Below are 20,865 nucleotides of genomic sequence, written 5' to 3' on the forward strand. Positions count from 1 at the left end.
ACTAATCCGATTCGCCTGACTTTACTCTTTAGTCGGATGTACGTTTCCGCCATCGTCTCCAATTTACGAACTATAATATCAATATCATCAGCGAAACTAAGCAGCTGAACGGACTTCGTGAAAATCGTTCCACTCGTGTTTATCCCCGCTCTCTTTATTACACCCTCTAACGCAATGTTGAACAGCAAGCACGAAAGACCATCACCTCGCCGTAACCCTCTGCGAGATTCGAAGGGACTCGAGAAAGTCCCTGATACTCGAACTACGCACATCACTCGACCCATCGTAGCCTTGATTAATCGTATAAGTTTATCCGGTAATCCATATTCTTGCATAATCTGCCATAGCTCATCTCGGTCGATTGTATCATACGTCGATTTGAAATCGATGAACAAGAGATGTGTGGGCACATTGTATTCGCGGCATTTCTGCAACACCTGGTGGATGGTGAACATCTGGTCCGTTGTAGCGCGTTCACCCATGAATCCAGCCTGGTATTGCCTCAGAACTCTCTTGCAATCGGTGATAGATGGCGGCATAAAATTTGAGAGAGTACCTTGTAGGCAGCGCTCAGTAGTGTGATCGCGCGGTAGTTCCCGTAATCCAACTTGTCGCCCTTTTTGTAGATGGGACACACGAAACGTTCCATCCACTCCTCCGGTAATCCATCCACTTCCTCCTCCCAAATCTTGGTAATGACCCAGTGTAGTGCTTCTTCACCGTATTTTAGGAACTCGCCTGGTACTTGGTCTGCTCCAGCGGCTTTGTTGTTTTTCAACCGGCTAACCTCCCCTTCAATCTCTTGGAGGTTAAAGGCTGGCAATCTTTGTTCCTGCGCACGTACTCCTAGATCTGTTACTACGCCACCTTCGCTACTTGCAACGTCGCCATTGAGGTGCTCATCGTAATGCTCACGCTCGCTCGAATATTCCCGTATTATCTCGGCACATTTCGGCTTGTGGCACAAAGCCTCTGCGCGAGCGGTTCAGCTTCTCGTAGAACTTTCGTGTGTCCTTGGCGCGGTACAGCTCTTCCATCGCTTCGTGATCTCGTTCTTCCTGCTGGCACTTCTTCATCCGGAAGACTGAGTTCTGCCTGTTCCGCGCCTGTCTGTAACGTGCCTCATTCGCTCTGGTACGGCGTAAAAGCATTCTCGCCCATGCTGCATTCTTCTCGTTTTTCAATTGTTCACATTCGCCGTCAGACCAGTCGTTTCTGTGATTCGGAGTCGCGAAGCCTGGTGCTGTAGCCGAGGTACTGCCTATGGCGGATCAGATGTCCCTCCAGCCATCTTCAAGTGTAGCTGTCCCTAGCTGCTCTTCCGTTGGTAGAGCCACTGCTAACTGCTGCGCGTAGTCTTGAGCCACTTCTACGTTACGCAGCTGCTCGATGTTGAGCCGCAGCGTTCGACTTCGACGCGTGGTGATAACTGTCGAAAGTTTTAAGCGCATGCATACAGTGACTAAGTAGTGATCCGAATCTATATTCGCACTGCGGTATGTGCGGACATTGGTTATATATATAGAAGAATTTACCGTCGATTAGAACGTGGTCGATTTGGTTTTCTGTTTGATGGTCGGGTGATCTCCAGGTGGCTTTGTGGATATCTTTACGGGGGAAATAGGTGCTCCGGACTACCATACCACGGGATGGTGGGTTACCACTTACATCGCATTGTCTGAGTGAGACGCGCTGACCAGGGGGTCGTCACAAGACCCGTCGATTGCCAGCCGCATGCCTTCCTATCTCCGCCATCCTAGAGATGATAAATTGAAGCGCTCAAATCAAAACATAAACTTCCCGTGGTTTAATAATGATCACACTTTGACTTCTGTTCAGCAGTGGTGAATAAGCACAGAACTTTATATGTACAGCTTAATTTTAGTTCAGCTATGATTTATATTATTAAACAATTCAACAATTCAGCATGCGTGCTTGTTTGCGGCTTGCGATTGTAAGTTGCGGTAGCAATGCCAAGGGTATACCACAAAAGTTCAACTTATTGGACACAGTGGCTTAATTTCCCCAATAGGGGAGGAAAAAAAATGCCAAGGCTATCCCTACCCCGAACGCTCCCCCGAGATGCTACAGAAGATCGTGGAAACTCTGTTCCCACGCCACGAGGCAAGACCATGGGCTCCCGTCTCCTGATGATGATGATGATGATGATAAGGTCTCCATTCATTGTAGCACGGTAACTAAGCCCGATAGCAGTGGGCTGTCCACCCAATGTGATTTGATCAAGCAAAACATTATAATTATACTCAACTCGATTTTTTTTCTTTAAAACAAGATCATACAATTGTATATAATGCAAGCCATCGCATTGGAGGATGCCCCAATGAATGTGAAGAAGAAGAGCACACCATTCTCTACATAATGGTTTTAAAGGGAAGTTGGCATCTCCACTCTTCCAACCATATATAATGTATCGACTGGTGGTTCTGATTACCCTCCTCCCCCAAAATTAGTTATGTAATTTTTGATATATGTAACAATTTCTTAATACGTCAAATCGCCAATTGAATAAATAGAAAAGGAAAGATCTCACCAATTTAGTAACAGTTTCGTCATCTACGGTCGTCTTAGCTTGCCCTTTCCGGTCTCCGGGAAGAAGTGTGTCGGGGTCAATAACCAGGCATTGTTAAGCGTCACGAGCAGCCGTCGGATGTTCGCCCGCTTTTTCCACTTTCCCTCCTTGAGCCGCATCGTCACTTTCGAATGTCTCTCCGATGAGACACAAAATCGTATCTAGCCATACTTGACCAGCTCCTGAAGCTGCGACCGTGGCACACCCACGGGCCGCCGCGCCTGTTGCTATCGTCTTCCCCATCAGACGGATGTCCTTCTTGAACAAAAGTCCTCGACGGTGGAAAAGCTGGTCACCTCGTTCAGGGTGTCTTCCCATGATTTGGTGCGGTCCGGTTCCTGGTACCAGAGCGTCCAGGTCGACTGCAGCGGGTGCTTGATCAAACATTCCGGGTCGACGATGACTCCCTGGTCGGCGTGGTTTTGCTCGGTGTTTTCCGTTTGCTTGTAATGTCGGAAACTTCTTGACGATACGAGCCCAAACTTGCCGCGAACAGTTAGTGTCTTGAGAACGGGTTCCGCCCCAGTCAATGCAAAAACTTTTACAAAAACATACCAAAAAATCTAACTTTTTTTTGCACAAAATGACAGAGCAGAAAATTTGCACGTCTTCGCTGCTTCACGTCACTCTTCGATCCACCATGGGCTCCCGTCTCCTATGACCAAACCGGCCATAGCGAGGTCACCCAGTGGCGAACGAGGAACTCATTGCAATAGCGAAGTCGCTTAAGTTGAAAAGGCTCCGGATCCGGACGGAATCCCGACAGTAGCCGTCAAGACGGCCATCGAGGCTAGCCCTGACGTGTGCAGAACAGCTAAGCAGATGTGCCTGCCTAGACAGAGGCGAATTTCCGGGGAGGTGAAAAAGGCAAAGATTGGTTCTACTGCCCAAACCCGGGAAGCCACCTGTTGACTCGCGGGCATACAGACCTATCTGCCTACTGGACATCGCTGGAAAACTGTTGGAACAGATCATTCTGTCGAGGCTGATGGACTATATATCGAGAAACACGATGACTCTGGCCTCTCGGATAACCAGTTCGGCTACCTGTGCTGGATACTGGAGAGCTATTTGTAGAGTAGGGTTCTAATCTTTGACATGGCGAGGATGACGAGAGGAGCTAGAACATCACCGCGGGGTACCTCGGGGGTCCATCCTGGGCCCAGTACTATGAACGCGGGGTATGATGGTGTATTGAGGCTCAAACTTCCACATCAACGCACGCCATTGGTATAACGGAGGACTGGAACCGCAAGTCTGAACAACAGGCAGGTGTCCCCACAGGCGGGTACACGATCAACTCTAAGCGCTCACTGAAACAATTGGGAGTCATGATCGATGATAAGCTGAAATTCGGAAGCCACGTGGAATGTGCCTGAAAAAGGGCAAGCAGGGCGATAATGGCACGGTCAAAGATAATGTCAAATAGCTCGGCAATAGTCTCGAGTAAACGTAAGCTGCTCGAGATAGCAGCGGTCTGCATACTACGGTATGGCGCCACTACATGGACGAATGCGCTAGTGGTCAATCGAATCGTGAAGTGGCTCGAGAGCACCTACCGGCTAATGATCTCAAAGGATGCGGTATGCGTGCTAGCGGGCATGATGCCCATAGCACTAGCGGTGGCAGAGGATGAAGAGTGCTTCGAGCGACGCAGCATAAGAGGCGCGAGGCGGATCACCAGAATATCGTCTATGCTGATGTGGCAGAGGATTCTTCCAGCAAGGGTAGATGGACTCACAGGCTCATACCAAGCGTATCCAAGTGAACGAGCAGGCCCCATGGCGAGGTGAATTTTCACTGCTCACAATTTCTGTGAGGCCATGGGCACTTTTGGTGGTATCTGCACAGATTCGGACAAGCAGGCTCCCCCGCATGTCCGGAGTGTGCAGACTGAGTTGCCCCCCCTCCCCATCCAGAAGCTTGAGTTCAACGGGTAGTCTAAGTACTAGCCAGGACCCGAGCCTCCAGGGGAGAGTGAACAACTTAAGATGGTAGCTGGTGGAACGCTAACCGATAGAGAGTACTCATGTAGGGCCCCCCTTCTCGAAGTCTCGAAGTAAGGAAGAGAGAGAATGAGTTTTCAGTGGGTCAAAATCAAAATCCACATAACTCGAGGAATCACCTCCTGGACATCTGATCAGCAGATTTTCTCATTCAATGATAAAAAGACCAGTTGCGGTGATTTTTTCACCGAATACTGTAATTTATTCTAAATACTATGTGTGTACAGTACATTTGCAGCTTTATCTTCAAAATGTTCTATAATAACATAATCACCATATAATCTGCCCTAAATCACTAGAACATGAAGTGAATCAGACCTCAATAACTTGAATATAAAGTGAATAGAACCTGAACCACTTGAATATGAAGTGAATTAGACATTACCCTCTTAAATATGAAGTGAATTAGACCTGAATCACTTGTACATCAAGAAATAAAATGTCTCAGACCTCAATCACTTGAACATGAAGTGAATCAGACCTGAATCACTTGAATATCATGAATATCAAGTGAACCAGATTTGAATCGCTTGAATATAAAGTGAATCATACCCGAACCCTTTTCGAATGAGTGTAATCAGTTGAGTACCTTTTAATTCCGCCCTTTTTTGCATATCCTTTGACAGATACGCGTATTTCGACTACCACTTGTAATCTTCCTCAGTGTCAGTTATCCACTGAAGTGGATGGACTGACACTGAGGAAGATTACAAGTGGTAGCCGAAATACTCGTATTTGTCAAAATAGGGCGGAATTAAACGGTACAAAGCTGATTATACTTATTCGAAGAGGGTATTCTGCTTAGAAGGTTCGAAAAGTCGGTAGAAGAGATCTGAACCTCTTGAATATCTAGTGAATCAGACCCAAATCACTCGGATTAAAATAACATACACCTGAATAACATTAACTGCTTGTCATTATGATGTCCATGACCTTCCGAACAACTTTGCCAAAGTCTTGAACTCTCTATCTCACCAGAATCACGAGATAGAACTAGTTCAAAATGCTCATTTTTCCATCAAACTGCTTGCCATTGTGATGCCAACGACCTTCCGAACAACTTTGCTGAAGACGGTACCTTTGTATATTTTCAGACATTTGAACATAGCAGCACATACAGTGTATCAAACAATTGTCCGTACAGCAATTTTTGGTCAATATAATTTTTCATTCAAATGTTTATAACTTTTTTATACGTCAATCAAAAACGCTGAAATGTTGACCAATCATTAACCATATATTGAAGCTCCATTGGTAAAATTTTGAGCGAGATCGAAGTTTTCTGAAAGTTATAGAATTTTTAGTAAAACTTATAGGATTTTTGAACACATTTCTAAAACATTATATCTCAATATGTAGTCGATGAAACTTTTTCAATCTTTTTTGTGTTAGGGCTTATACCTAAGGCTTTCATATGCATCTTCGTTTGAGGTTTTATGTTCACTACAAAAAATATGAAAAATATGTATATATTCAGAGTATTATTTGGAAATTTATCATATTTTGATCAATAAAAGTGCCAAGTGTTTTCAACTCTTTTAAACTCTCTTAATGTAATATTTTTATACAGGACCTACCAAATAACATATGAAGAGTAGGTCCTATGCATTTTTCGTTCAGTTAATGCACTTTTATTGGTAGAAAACGTTTGGCAGATTATATATTCAAAATATGGTATTTTTTTAAATACCGTCAACTACATAAGCAAATTTTTCATATTTTTTGTAGTGAATATAAAACCTCAAACGAAGCTGCATATAAAAGCCTTAGGTATAAGCTGTAACACAAAAAAGATTGAAAAAGTTTCATCGACTACATATTGAAATATAATGTTTTAAAAATGTGTTCAAAAATCTTATAAGTTTTAGTAAAAGTTTTATAATTTTCAGAAAACTTATTCGATCTCGCTCAAAACTTTACCAATAGAGCAGTAATATATGATTCACGATTGGTCAAAATTTCAGCGGTTTTGATTGACGTATAAAAAAGTTATAAACATTTAATGGAAAAATTATTTTGACAAAAAATTTGCTGTACGGACAATTGTTTGATACACTGTATGTACATAGTTGTTTTGGGATGATGCTAAACTTTTCAAGGTAATGAAATATTCAACTGAGTGTTGCAATACTTTTTCAAGCGAGTCCGTACTTATGACGGGTAGTGTATGCATATGATAGCACAACTAATCCCCTTGATCAAACATTCTTTGGGTTAAACAAAACAATTTCCATTGGTACTAATTTTTGTTTATCTTTACATCATCTAAAATTCATGCAACCGGTTCCAAAAAATAATTCCCATGTCCGTTCCATTAGCCCTACCTCACCACTCCATAAAATTTTAATTAATGTCCTTTTAATTAATAAAAATAATCAAACAATTCCGAACAACCCTTAAATTTAATGTTCCCGAAACTCGTTTTCTCCTCGTGTATACTGGACAGCCAAAAACTGGAAAGCTCTCTTTTTCATTCAGTAGCACGAAATCGTGCTGAAGCTAAATGGCGTGATCAAAATTCTTTATCTGGTTCAATTCACAGGTTCTGCACTCGCCGTCCCTGACACATAGCTACACCGCCATCCTTTGTGTGATTTCTTTTGATTGACCGCGTTGGCGATGATGAACGCATAGGCGTTCGGACCTACCCGATTGAGAAGAGATAACAGAATCAAACAACCAGTGTACATTAGAAGTTGGAATAACGAATAATTAAATGAAGAATTATGTCAAATTATAATCAAAGTTATACCTACATAAAATTAAAAAAAAAACTTGATATGAACAACAATCTGTGTAGTGTAGTTTAAACAAACATTTAGTGGCATCGTGTGTAGGTGTGATTCCCGTCGCTGCTAGCAGATAAAATAACTAAAAATACTCAGAGAGCATCAAACGCGTGAATGTCTGATACATGTTTGTTTCCCCTTTTTCCATATCGAAACAGCCCTTAAACGATGCACGAGCTGCTATCAAATGAAGTGACGGATGAAGACTTAGTGAGAAGAACCAAGAAACTACCGCGACACGGCAAGTCAGAACACCCCCCATTTGCTTGAACTTGAAGCCGGGCGACGCTAATCTAGACATCTCCCGCGCGCAATGTTTATTTGACCACGTTAATCCGGAGCGCAAACAAGTTCGGTGCCGGGCAGCCAGCATTGCTGTGCTGATTAGCGCTCACTCGGACGGAAACGTACCTACTCAACCGCGCCTCTGCTGCCGCTACAGCCGTACGAGAGAATGACCATCAGTTTAACTCAAGTGTCCGATCGAAACGCGCGCAGTTTTATGAAGACGACGAGCGCGACGACGCAATGTACTCCAATCGGTGCAGGAATTTGAATCTCCCGCGGATCGATATAGAAGCGGCCAACACGGATGTAGCTCAACAGCAGCATCAGAACTTGGAGGAGACTAAGCAGTTGTTGAACAGTGCCAGATCCGAACGGTTGAGTCCCGTGCCCAGCTGTGGGGCGTTTGGGAAAGGATCCAGTTCACCGACGCGGTCGCCTGGAAGGAGGTAAGGCTCCCCGGTTTGGAAACATCATCACAACAGTACCTGACAATGTCGGATCGGAACATCTACAGTGTATCAAACAATTGTCCGTACAGCAATTTTTTGGTCAAAATAATTTTCCATTTAAATGTTTATAACTTTTTTATTCGTCAATCAAAAACGCTGAAATTTTGACCATGTATAACCCATATATTAAGGCTCCATTGGTAAAATTTTGAGCGAGATCGGATAAGTTTTCTGAAAGTTATAGAACTTTTAGTAAAACTTATAAGATTTTTGAACACATTTTTAAAACATTATATCTTAATATGTATTGGATGAAACTTTTTCAATCTTTTTTTGTGTTACAGCTTATACCTAAGGCTTTCATATGCAGCTTTGTTTGAGGTTTTATATTCACTACAAAAAATATGAAAAATCTGTATATGTTCAGAGTGTCATTTGGAAATTTATCATATTTTGATCAATAAAAGTGCCAAGTGTTTTCAACTTTTTTAAACTCTCTTAATGTAATATTTTTATACAGGACCTACTAAGCTACATATGAAGAGTAGGTCCTATGGATTTTTCGTTCAGTTAATGCACTTTTATTGGTGGAAAACGTTTGGCAGATTATATGTGCAAAATATGGTAAATTTTAAAACATCGTCAGCTACATAAGCACATTTTTCATATTTTTTGTAGTGAATATAAAACCCTAAACAAAGCTGCATACGAAAGCCTTTGGTATGAGATGTAACACAAAAAAAAATGAAAAAAATTCATCGAGTACATACTGAGATATAATGTTTTAAAAATGTGTTCAAAAATATAATAAGTTTCACTAAAAGTTTTATAACTTTCAGAAAACTTATTCGATCTCTCTCAAAATTTTACCAATGGAGCTTGAATATATGATTCATGATTGGTCAAATTTTTAGCGTTTTTGATTGACGCATAAAAAAGTTAATAACATTTGAATGAAAAATTATTTTGACAAAAAAATTGCTGTATGGACAATTGTTTGATACACTGTACATTCTGATAAAATGTCCTACACTGAGAGGAAATTTAATGTTGATTTCACTGGAAAAAGTCAAGTAACCGTTCGAAAATGAATTTTTCAGTGAGTTTACATGAACTAAGTTTGTGAAGCCCACTTGAAAACGAAGTGAAACTCAGAAGAAAAGCTATTGAAAATTTCGTTCAGTAATTTGTATATAATTTTCAAGTGGACTTTACTGCAGTCAAATGTATGAAAAAATGAAGCGAGTAGTTGTCACCCATCACTAACGAACCATGTAATACGGAGACGAACCACATTCAAGAATGTCTTTGGAGTTCAGACCAAACGGAAACGAAAAAAAATGCAAAATCTACTAGGGGGGGTGGTGTGGTGGTAAGACGGACATATTCAGGAAACGTCAAATTTTGACAGTGTCAACAATGCGATAATTAAAACTTTACTATTTACTTCAACAGTCTGCAAACCGATTTTGCAAAAAAAAAAGATTTTCCATAACTTTTATGATAATTAAAAAGTGCGTTTTTCAGCAGTGTGAGTAAGACGGAGAAGTAGGGTGGATAAGATGGACGGACACGTTTGGAAAATTAGCTACAGTTTGCGGCAGGAAAAAATGCGAAAGTGCTTTCCAACTTCAAATCTCATTTTCGTCTATTGGACGTTAACCAATCCATGTTTTAACGTTCCTTGATCTCCAACAGGCTTATTTGCAGAAAAGTTATTCAAAGTTTTGTTTTTCATTTTGGTCAATAACATTAACAAGACAGCGCCTGAAGCTGAAGACAATCAGTATTATCAAACTACAAAAAAATAAACGGGTCGCTAAATTTCACATCTGATAAAATAAATAATTGAATTTTCTCTATTATATCATTAAATGTATGTACTGTTTTCAACTAGTATTTAAAACTACATGACTCTGGATTAGTATGCCTTAGATTTTCATCGAAATTAAGTTAAAACTTTAGTATATTAGTTATTTTGCCTTATGACCATTGGGCGCGCAGTTTTTGGATACTCACTTTTCCGACTTACATTATCACAAATTAATAATCAAATATATGTATTTCTTTTTATTTTCTATTGCAAGTATATAGACTTTGACTGATACACTGTCATGAAAAAATAGTCACATTTTCCCCAAATTTAGTCTATGACATCTCTTTGAAGTTTTCGCATTTTTTCTGGCGTAATTGTGCTAAATGATATTCATAGCTGTTTATTTTCGATAGATCAATCATAGCAGAATCTACATTCGGCTTTGAATCTCTTAGCGAAACGTGTTTATACAAATTGAAATCAATTTTGTAAATTGTAGCACAAACCTCCAAACACTGATATAATAGGGGTACTCACTAAACAGATTAAATTGCTGCGTAAGCCATGATTTTCTGCTTATTTGAAATGTTTCATAATTTTGCGAATGAAATAATCAAAGATTGCCTTGGTGACCGCGACGTTTAATCAGTTTAATCAGTTTACGCTGTTAAGGCGAAACGGGAAGCATTTCCTCACTTTTTGGTTTTTGATTTTTTATTAAATAACGAAGCAAAATTTTCAAAATCGGTTTTCGTACACAGTTAGAGGAAGGGTCAAGGTATCTCCTGATTTTTTTCAGGTGGAAAATGTTTTTCAGTTTGAAAGAAACCGTTTTTGAATAAAATTTTGAAAAAATATGGTTTTTGAGAAATTCGTAGAAGTTTTACACCTGAAAAAAATCCAGGAGATAGCTCGATCCTTCCTCTAACTATGTATGAAAACCAATTTTGAAAATGTTGCTTCGTTATTTATTAAAAAATCAAAAACCAAAAAAATGAGAAAATGCGTCCAGTTTCGCCTTAAGTGAATCCCCCTAATATAAATTTTGAAACTGAATTGCATAAAAACTTTTATGCAATTTAGTACCAAAATTTATATTTTATCTAACTCATTTTGGTATCATAATGGCCATTTTTTCTGAACTGCTTCATTATGCAACAGAAATGAGTTGCCTAATGAAAAATCGTTATGTGATGTTCACAATGCAAATCGTTTGAGTTGCATTATGAACATTATGCAACTCAAATGAGTTGCATTATGAAAAAATCGTTGCATATTTTTTGATGCAACTCAGTATCATAAATTTTATTTTATGCTACTCATTTCAGTATCGTAATGGCCTACTTTTCCGTACCGGTTCATTATGCAACTGAAATGAGTTGCATAATGAAAAATAGTAGCATAATGTTCATTATGCAGCTCATTTGAGTTGCATTATGGGCAAAAAGAGATGGTATGATACTTTTCATTATACAACTCAAAAGAGTTGTATAATGAAAATATCATTGCATAAAATTTTGTATGAAACGCGTTGCAAAACTCGATTTTATCAGCACTCTTCGTATTTATCCAACTCGGCAAGCCTCGTTGGATAAATGTACGACTCGTGCTGAAAAAAACCACTTTTTGCAACTCGTTACATAAATAACTATTATAAATCAAATATGTTGCTGCGTTGGTAGATTTTGTTAGAACTTTATTGATACCAGAACGCTTCTGGTATGCATTAAAACTCATACCGATGTCACTGTCCTTATCCGTTGTAAATCTTTCATAAATCTGAAATAAATCCCTACAAGACTGCCTGCCTATCTTCCTTACGCGTGCGGCCACCGTCGTCATCAAGTGTCACGTTCTAGCAGAGCGCAAGAGCACTCCAAACTGTGTGAGCATTGCACATCGTATATTTACGCCGTTCGTATGTCCGTCATCGTCACCTCTTCGTACTCGTCGTAGATAGAAGGCATTGTTTTTGCAGAAGGTCTTGATGACACTGGGATTATCTTGTGTGGGAGGCTGGCGCAAACCGGTTCTAGTACAAGCATAGATAGATATACCGATTGCGTTGCTTGATTTAATAATGGCTTGTTAATGTCCATGTTCTTTAGCTCTGATGATTGTGGCGGTATATTGCTGGGCTTTTTTGGTGAAGATAGCAATCTCTACTGTCGAAATATGTGAGTAGACTGCCGAAATCATTTTTTCTTCTTTTGACCGGGGGAATTATTCGTTGCTGCGCTATATCGAAATGAACCACAGTAACAGAAATTACTGGCGTAACAAATTGAAGCGACCGTTTGAAAGTGGTTAATCATAATCGAGTACTCAATCAAATTAATTGACGGGCTTGGCAGTCCAATGGCTACCGCTTCTGATTCGTATGCAGAAGGTTCTGGGTTCAATCCCTTGCCTTTCCCCAACTTTGTATCTTTCTATCTACTTTCTCTTCTCTACATATACGATATACAACTTATGCATGTTCATAGCCATCGCTAGAACAGAAACGGAGCAATTCCTAGAGATATTCCTTTGGGAATTGCTGGAGGTATCCCTGAGGAAATTTCTGAAAGAATCTCTAGAGGAATTCTTGAAAAAATTACTGGATGAATTCTGAAGGAATCTCTAAAGTTCTTGGAGATTTCTATTTCTATTATTTTTTCTATTTCTGAAAAAATCCTTTGAGAAATTACAGAAGGAATTTCTAGAGGGATTATTGGAGAAATCCTCGAAAAAATTCCTGAAGGAATTACTGGGACAATCCTTGAAGAAATTTGTGGAGAAATCCCTGGAGAAATCCCCGAAGCAATTCCTGGAGAAATCTCTGGAGGAATTTCTGGATAAATGCCTGCAGGACTCTATGAAAAATTCCTTAAGGTATTCCTGGAGAATTTCCAGAAAGAATTCCCGAAGAAATACCTAGAGGATTTCCTGGAAGAATCAGAAAAAATTTCTTAAGAAAGGAGATATATCTGGAGGATTTCCTGGAGGAAAATTTGAGGATTTCCTGGAGAAATCCCTGGAGGTCGAGGCCCGTGGCGCAGTGGTCCACACGTTCGCTTCATAAGCGGATGGTCATGGGTTCGATCCCAGCCCCGGCACTTGTAATTTTTCGTCAGTTGCTCTTTCCTCCGAGAGCAACTGACAGCTGACCCTCTGCGGAGCATATAGCTCTAACAGACCCGGAATTTGGATATCGGTGAACCGCAACTCATAATGCACGACCCCCAATCGGACTGGAAAAGGAATAGCAGCCACACATCAGCATCATCGTGCTCATCATTCTACCGTGGACAGGGTAGACCAGTTGAAGCAGCACAAGGCACCAGTTCGATATAGTTGAAATAGAAAAGAATACATGTAGGCGCTGTACAAAGTGTGAGTGCAGCGTCCAATTGGAATCGCTCACGTAGTGCCTTAGTGGACAAGAGAGCTGTAAATTAGGTTAAGTGATTAAGAATAAAAAAAAATCCCTGGAGAAATCTCTAAAAGAATTCTTGAAAGAAATACTGGATGAATGCTGTAGGAATCTTATCAGGTGGAGATGAACCAGCCTTGGGCTGAAAATCACCCTAATGAAGCTAATAATAATAATAATCTTATCAGGAACTCTGGGAGAAATTTCTGAAAAAATCTCTTGAGTAATTTCTGATGGAATTTCAAGAGGAATTTCTGGAGGAATTCCTGAGTAAATCCTCGAAGGCATTCATGAAAGATTCCTTGAGGGAATTCTTAAAGAAATTCTTGGAGAAATCCCTGGAAAAATCCATGAAGAAGTTCCTGGAGGAAAATCTGGAAGAATTTCTGGAATCCCTGGATAAAATCCAGAAGGTATTCCAAGATAAAATCCTGGAAGAATTTTTGAAGGAATCCCTGATGGATTTCCTGGAGAAATTCTTTGATGAATTTCTGACAGAGTTTACGAAAGAATTCCTAGATTAATTTCTGGTTAAATTCCTGGTGGAATCCCTAAAGAATTCCTAGGGTTAATTGTGGAGGAACTCCACGAGGAGACTCTGGAAAATTCCTAGGTAATCCTTAAGGAATGCCTGCATGAATTCCTGGAGGAATCCCAGGAAGAAACTCCTGGAAGCACTCCTGGGGGAATTCCCGAAGGAATTCCCGCAGGAGTCCCTGAAGCAATTCCCGGATAAATATCTGGAGGAAACGCTGAAAGAATTCCTGGAGAAATCTCTGCAACAATCCAAGGAGAAATCACTGGAAGAGTGCTTAGATAAATACCTGAAAGAATGCGTTGGAGAATCCCTAGTGGATTTTTTTTTTTTTTTAGGAATCCCTGAAGCAATTTCTGGAGAAATCTTTGGAGGAATTCCTGTAGCAGTCTCTGGAAAAATCTTTGAGGAATTCCTTGAAGAACTCCTGGATGAAATCCTGTAAGAATTCCTAGGGGATTTCCAGGTGAAAGTTTTGAAGGAATCCCTGTAGTAATTCCTGGAGGAATGCCAGAAAGGATTCCTGTAGGAATTCTTGAAGGTATCCCTGGAGGATATCCTAGAGGAATACATGTAGGAATATCAGAAGGTATCTCCAGAGGAACACCTGTAAAAATGTCTAGAGCAAATCCTAAAGGAATTTCTGGCGGTATTACTAGAGAAATCTCTAGATGATTTCCTGGAGGAATTTTTAGAGAAACCCCTGCTGTAATTCCCAGAGGAATCCCTGTAAGAATTCCTTAAAGAATTCCTGGAGAAATTTCTGGAGGAATCTCTTAAGGAATTTATAGAGGAATACTAGGAATAATTCCTGAAGAAATTGCAGATGAAATTCATGGAGAAATCCTGAGAGAATCCTTAGAAGTGTTCGTGGAGGAATCTCAGTAGCAGTTCCTGAAGAAATTCCTAGAGCAATTCCTGAAGAAACTCCAGTAGGAATCCCGGAAGCAATTTCTAGAGGAATTCCTAAAGGAATCCCGGAAGCAATTTCTAGAGGAATTCCTAAAGGAATCCTTAAACAGTTCCTGGGGGCAGTACTGGATTAATTCCTGGAGGAGTTCCTTAAAGAATATAAGGAATAATTCCTGAAGGAATCCTTAGAAGAGTTCCTTGGAGAATCTTTGGAGTAATTTTTAAAGAATCACAGAAGGAATTCTCGAGTGGAGCCCTGGAGAAATTCTTGGAGGAATCCTTGGAGAAATCCCAGGAAGAATTCCTAGAGGAATCCCAGGAAGAATTCCTGAGGAAATTGTGGAGCAACTTCTTTAGGAATCCCTGTAGCAGTTCCTGAAGGAATCCCTGCAGGAGTTCCTCAGGAAACCCCAGGTGGATTCCTGGAAGCAATTCCAAGAGGAATTCCTATGGGAATCCCTAAACAGTCCCTGGAGGAAGTACTGGATTTATTCCTGGAGGAGTTGCTGAAATAATTCCTAGAGGAACTCCTGACGGAATTTTAAAAAGAGTTCCTAGGGGAACCCTTGAAGGAATTTTTGAAATAATTCCTGGAATTGTTCCTGAAAGAATCACAGAAGAAATTCGCGTGTGAATCTCTGGAGGAATTCTTGGAGGAATCGCAGATGGAGTTCTTGGAGAAATCCTGAATGAATCCTAAGAAGACTTCGTGCAGGAACTCCTTGAGGAATCGCTGTAACAGTTCCTGAAGGAATCCCTGGAGGAAGATTATTTCTTGAAGATATTCTTGCTGAAATATTTCGAATTATTCCAGATTGAATTCTTGAAGGAACCCGAGTAGAAGAGAATATCAACAGCATAACAAAATATGTTATTTTAACATAATAACTGTATAATGGAATCAGTAATTTTTGTGTTATTAACATATCTTATTATGTTATAGACTTGTCTGTCATAAGCGGCAAAATAGCAAAAATCATAACAAAAAAATGATCCTGGAAGACCAATTCAATAACATGTTTTGTTAGATTCAATAACAACTTAATAACAATGAACTTAACAGTGAATTTGAAAACTTGTTATTGTCTTGTTATAGTTCATCACATATTTGTACATTTTCAATAGTAGAATATTAACAAAACTTGGTCTACAACAAAGTATATTATTAAAATGTTATTTAGTGGAAAACAAGTTATAAAAAGTAAAACTTCGATAAGTTAATAATAACAAATTATGATCTTAAAACAGGCTGTGTGACTCTGTTGTTATGGATTTGATATACTCCTCTGCTCGGGAATATATCTGGAAATTCTGTAAAACAATTCTGAACGAACACTTGCAGAAATACCTGAAAGGATTTCTGTTGGCATTCCCTTGGGAATCCCTGGTGAAATTCTTGGAGGGATCCTCGATAAAAGTACTGGAACAATCACTGGAGGAACTTCTAAAGATATCGCAGGAGAAATTCCCGGAGGAATGTCTGGTGAAACCCCTTGAGGAATCTTGGATAAAATCTCTGAAGCAATCCATGATGGAATCACTGAAGGAAGCTATGGAAAAAATCCTGCAGGAATTCATCGATGCATCCTTGCAGAAGTATCTGTGAAAATTTCTGATGGAATAGTGAGCGGAATTCCTGAAGCACTTCTTAGATCAAACCCCGAAACAATCACCATCGGAACCCTGCAAGATGCCCATGAAAGATTTCACGAAGGAGAAATTCCTGGAGAAGTCACTTGATGAATTCCTAAAAGAATCCCCGGAGAAGCTCCCGAAGAAATACCTGAAGAAATTTCTGAAGGTGTCCTTGAAAGAACTCAAAAAGAAATCCCTGGTAGTTTGCTCTCAGCATGACGTTTGTTTGATAATAATGAAAATTCGTGAATTGTTTGGTTCCGGCATATCTGAAAAATTTGACATGTTTGGCATCACAAAATTTACCCATTCAACCAAGCTTTTTATTTCCTAAAATTCTATGGTAAGATTGAAGTGGTTCTCTTTGAGAAATACTTGGCAAAATTTGGAGAAAAAAGTTTGATAGTTTATTTCCTGACATATTTTTCCAGAATACTGAATTATTGATAATATTTGAGTTGATTCGAATTAAAAAAAATCCGGTGGCCAGGGGGGCTACGCCCATGGCGGACAATTCTTGGTTTCCTATCCGCAGCGTCGTAGTCCTCCCGTAAAATGCTTTGTAGCAGTCTTCGTCTGTCTCGTGGACGTGGTTAAGGTTGAAGGATTCGTCATTGACATAATCGTCATCATTGAAAATTCGAAAGCAGTTTTCTCGTTCAAAACTGAAATTTCCGCAGTGAAAATGTGTTCACTGTACTTCATTCGCCACCCGTAATACGGTGAATACCTTTTTATTACTGTAATTTCAGTTTTGATCGAAAAAACTGCTTTCGAATTTTCAATGATGACGATTATGTCAATGACGAATCCTTCAACCTTAGGGCGGTTCACGTTGAACAAAGTAACACCCAGCAACTGTTAAAGAAGTGGACTACATTGTACCTCTCCGACTTGCACAACCGGACGAAGTGGACAATGCAACGTGACAACATCGTAGTTGGGACAATGCAATGGTCTTGTTGATGGACGAACGGCTTCCGCCGTTGAAGTGGGACCTCGGCCGTGTTACTGAGGTGTTCCGAGGCTCGGACGGAAACATCCGAGTGGTAGACGTGCGGTCCAGCACAGGGGTCTTTCGGAGAGCAATCTCGAGGATTTACGTGCTCCCGATCAGGGACAATGCAGAGGCTTCCAACGAAAGGGCATAACTCACCATTGGTGGTGCTTCAGCACCCGCGGAGGTCCTTTGTGGCCTCCATACTCCAGTATTTTTTTTTTATTTATAAGTAACTAGCTGACCCGGCAAACTTTGTATTGCCCATTTTAATTGTGGCACTTGTACTACGATATAGTTTTTCTAATGTTTTTGTTAATTTTCTTAACTTGTTCTACATATGAACATAGCCACCCACCATGAGGACAAATGAAACCGTTCAAAATTCTTGTTGATCATTTCATTTACTAATTAGTTGTATGGCTCCAAAGGGTATGTAAACTCATTTGTATATACATTGGAAGGCCGGCTAAAGCGGCACGTTATCTTCCATTTGGTACATTTGTCTCAGATGAAGAATGCTGTTTGTTGGTTTGGTTGCTAATCAACTCTTTATCAATGTAACTTAAAGGGACAACTCGACCATAGAGTTCACAGTTCAACTGCCATAAACTATACAACAGCGCCACTCGAAAGAAAAAAACTTCGGTAAAAAGAAGGAAACATTTAGGTATGTTGTAAATTTTAGCAGTTGGTCCGTAAAGAAAATGGAACAGTGTGATTTGAAAGTCATCTGTATGGGAGCCTCCCGTTGCAGGGACCGCAGAGGTCTCACACCAAGCTAAGAACCTTCCCCGGCCCCAAAAATATTCACCTACAAAATTTCACACCGATCGGTTAAGTAGTTTCCGAATGCATAAGGGTCAGACTGACAAACAGACAGACAGCGCGAGTAATAAATTCCTAGAGAAATTCCCAGAGCAATTTCTGGAGTAAGTCCATGAAGAATTCTTGGATGAATATCAGGATTAATTACTGGAAGAATCATCCGTGGAATTCCTGGAGGAATCTCCAGAAGAATCTTCAGTGGAATCCCTGAAGGTATTCCTGGTAAGTTCCTCGAAAAATTGCTGGTAAATTACTGGTAAATCCTGGAGAAATCTCTGGAGGAATCCTTGCAGGAATCCCTGAATTCTTGGAATAATGCGTATATAAACTCCGGGAGGATAAATAATTTCCTGGAGAAATTCCTGGATAGATTGCCGTTGTAATTTCTAATCGAATTACTACATTAATTTCTGCAAGAATTCCTGAGGTAATTTCTGCTGGGGTTCCTGGGGTAATTCCTAGTGGAATTCTTAAAGGTATTCCTGGAAAAGTTCCAGAATCAAATCTTGAAGAAATGCCTGGATGAATGCCTGGAGGAATCCCTACGAAAATCCATGAAGGAACTCCTAGAGGAATGCCTGGAGGTATTCCTAAAAGAATTCCTGGAGGAATTCATAGAGCGATCTCTAAAGGATTCCCTACAGAAACTCCTGAAGGAATACCTGAAGACACGCCTTTGCGAATTCCTGGAGGAATATCTAGAAAAATTCCTTGAGAAATCTGCAGAGGAACTCCTGGAAGAATTTCCGGGGAATTTTCTTGAAGAATCGCTGGAAAACTTTCAGGTTGAATCCCTGGAGGAATCCTTTAAAGAATTTCTGTAGAAATTCCTCGAGGAACCCCTAGTGGAATTTCTACAGGAATTTCATGAGGTATCTCTAGAGAAATACCTGGTGGAATCACTGGAGGAATTCCTCGAGGAATCCTTGAGAAATCTCCAGAGGAACTCCTGGAGGAATCCCTGCAGAAATTCCATTAGGAATTTCCAGGGGAATTTCTGAAGGAATTCCAGGAAAAATTCTTGGAAGAATATTTGGATGAATTATTGGAGAAATCATCGGAAGAATTCCTGGAAGAATCTCTGGAAGAATATTTAAAGGAATCTCTGAAGGAATTCCTGGAGGATATGCTGGTGGGATTCCTGGAGGAATCCCTTGAACCAATTCCTGGAGAAATCTCTGGAGAAATCCTTGGAGGAAAACCTGGAGGAGAAATTTCTGGAAAAGATTCCCGGAGGAATCCCTGGATAAACTCCTGGAGGAATTACTGAAGAAATTCTTGAAAGAATTTCAAATAGAAATCCCTGGAGGATTTTCTGGATCAATTCTTTGGGTAATTCCTGGAGGTATCCTTGGTGACAATCCTGCAGGATTTTTTTTATTCTTCAATCACTTAACCTAATTTACATCTCTATTGTCCACTAGGGCACTGCGTGAGCAATTCCAATTGGAAGCTGTACATCCCGAGCAGAATGGAATACCTTACAAATACTGTATTAAGAGCAACCTGTGCTCTAATACCGCAAGTTGGTATTGCTATATTATTCTACGCAATGTTATGAGAACACCACAATAACTATTGGAGGTATTTGAGCAAAGTTAGGTATTAATGTGGTATTGTTGATTAAGCTGAGAAAATAACTGAAGAACAAGATTTGTTATTACTTCATGGATCTATAGAAAAATGTTCAATTTAATAGCAAGAAATGTTATTACTTTGTTATTTCATACCTTCTGGATAACAAATAGAGCACTTGAAATTTATGGTATGCATTCGTTATTGAAATAACAAGACTTGTTATTTTTCAGGTGTTATTTATACAAAATTATGGTATTCATTTTTGTTATTTTGCCTCTTATGTCCACCTAATAAAGGGAATATTGAGGTATAATGTTGTTTAAGATTAATACCTTTATATGTTATTTTGTTGCTATTCTTTCCTGCTCGGGATACACTTTGTACAGCGCCTAAAAGTATTCTATTTTAATTGTACTATATCGAACTGGTTGCCGTTGCGCTGCTTTCCCTTTCTACCCTATCATGGTAGAATGATGAGCACGAGGATGTTCATGTGTGGCTGTTGGTTGTTCCTGTTTCCAGTCCGATTGGGGGTCCATTATGGGTTGCCGTTCGCCGATGTCCAAGTGTCCGGGTTCATTTGAGCCATGGGCTCAGAAGAGGGTCAGTGTCAGCTGCTCTCAGGGGGAAAGAGCAACTGACGAAAGTGCCGGAGCTGGGATCGAACCCATCACCATCTGCTTATGAAGCAAACGTGTGGACCACTGCACCACGGGCCCCGACATTTGAGAACACTTATACGGTTCGAATATATGGTATATCTAGTAAAATCTTGTTCACAAATATTCTTAGTACAGTTTCGCCTCGTTTGTTGTAGTTAGAAAAGTAAAAATAACGATGGTCAGTGTTGTGATTTCCTAATAACTGTTGTGTCGTCTATGTGAACTGAGGAAGAATAAAGAGTTAGATTTAACGGTTACGCAGTCTTAATACATCAAAACGAGTTGTTATCTAACCCGACGTTTCGACCGTTTCGACACTTTGGATGGTGTCTTCTTCAAGTGTCTACGTTAAAACCAACCAGTGT

At 40.1% G+C, this 20,865-nt stretch overlaps 1 protein-coding gene and 1 pseudogene across 2 annotated transcripts in view; one reads left to right on the plus strand and one right to left on the minus strand.

Annotated features, from left to right (window-relative positions):
- Positions 1-2,154: 2,154 nt before the first annotated feature.
- Positions 2,155-3,264, minus strand: LOC109400964 (eukaryotic translation initiation factor 4E1-like; annotated as a pseudogene).
- Positions 3,265-7,721: 4,457 nt separating this feature from the next.
- The window catches only part of LOC109401498 (ATP-sensitive inward rectifier potassium channel 12-like), a 37,288-nt gene continuing 24,144 nt past the window's right edge, over positions 7,722-20,865 (plus strand). Inside the window, exon 1 of one of the 2 annotated variants that reach the window (XM_029869150.2) lies at positions 7,722-8,119. In XM_029869150.2, the coding sequence (XP_029725010.2) occupies positions 7,914-8,119 (206 nt within the window). In that variant the 5' untranslated portion in view covers positions 7,722-7,913. The remainder of the gene's footprint in view (positions 8,120-20,865) is intronic. The other variant, XM_062861039.1, reaches the window with a different exon arrangement.

Source organism: Aedes albopictus, chromosome 3 (assembly GCF_035046485.1).
Source record: "Aedes albopictus strain Foshan chromosome 3, AalbF5, whole genome shotgun sequence".
NCBI classification, from domain to species: Eukaryota; Metazoa; Arthropoda; class Insecta; order Diptera; family Culicidae; genus Aedes; species Aedes albopictus.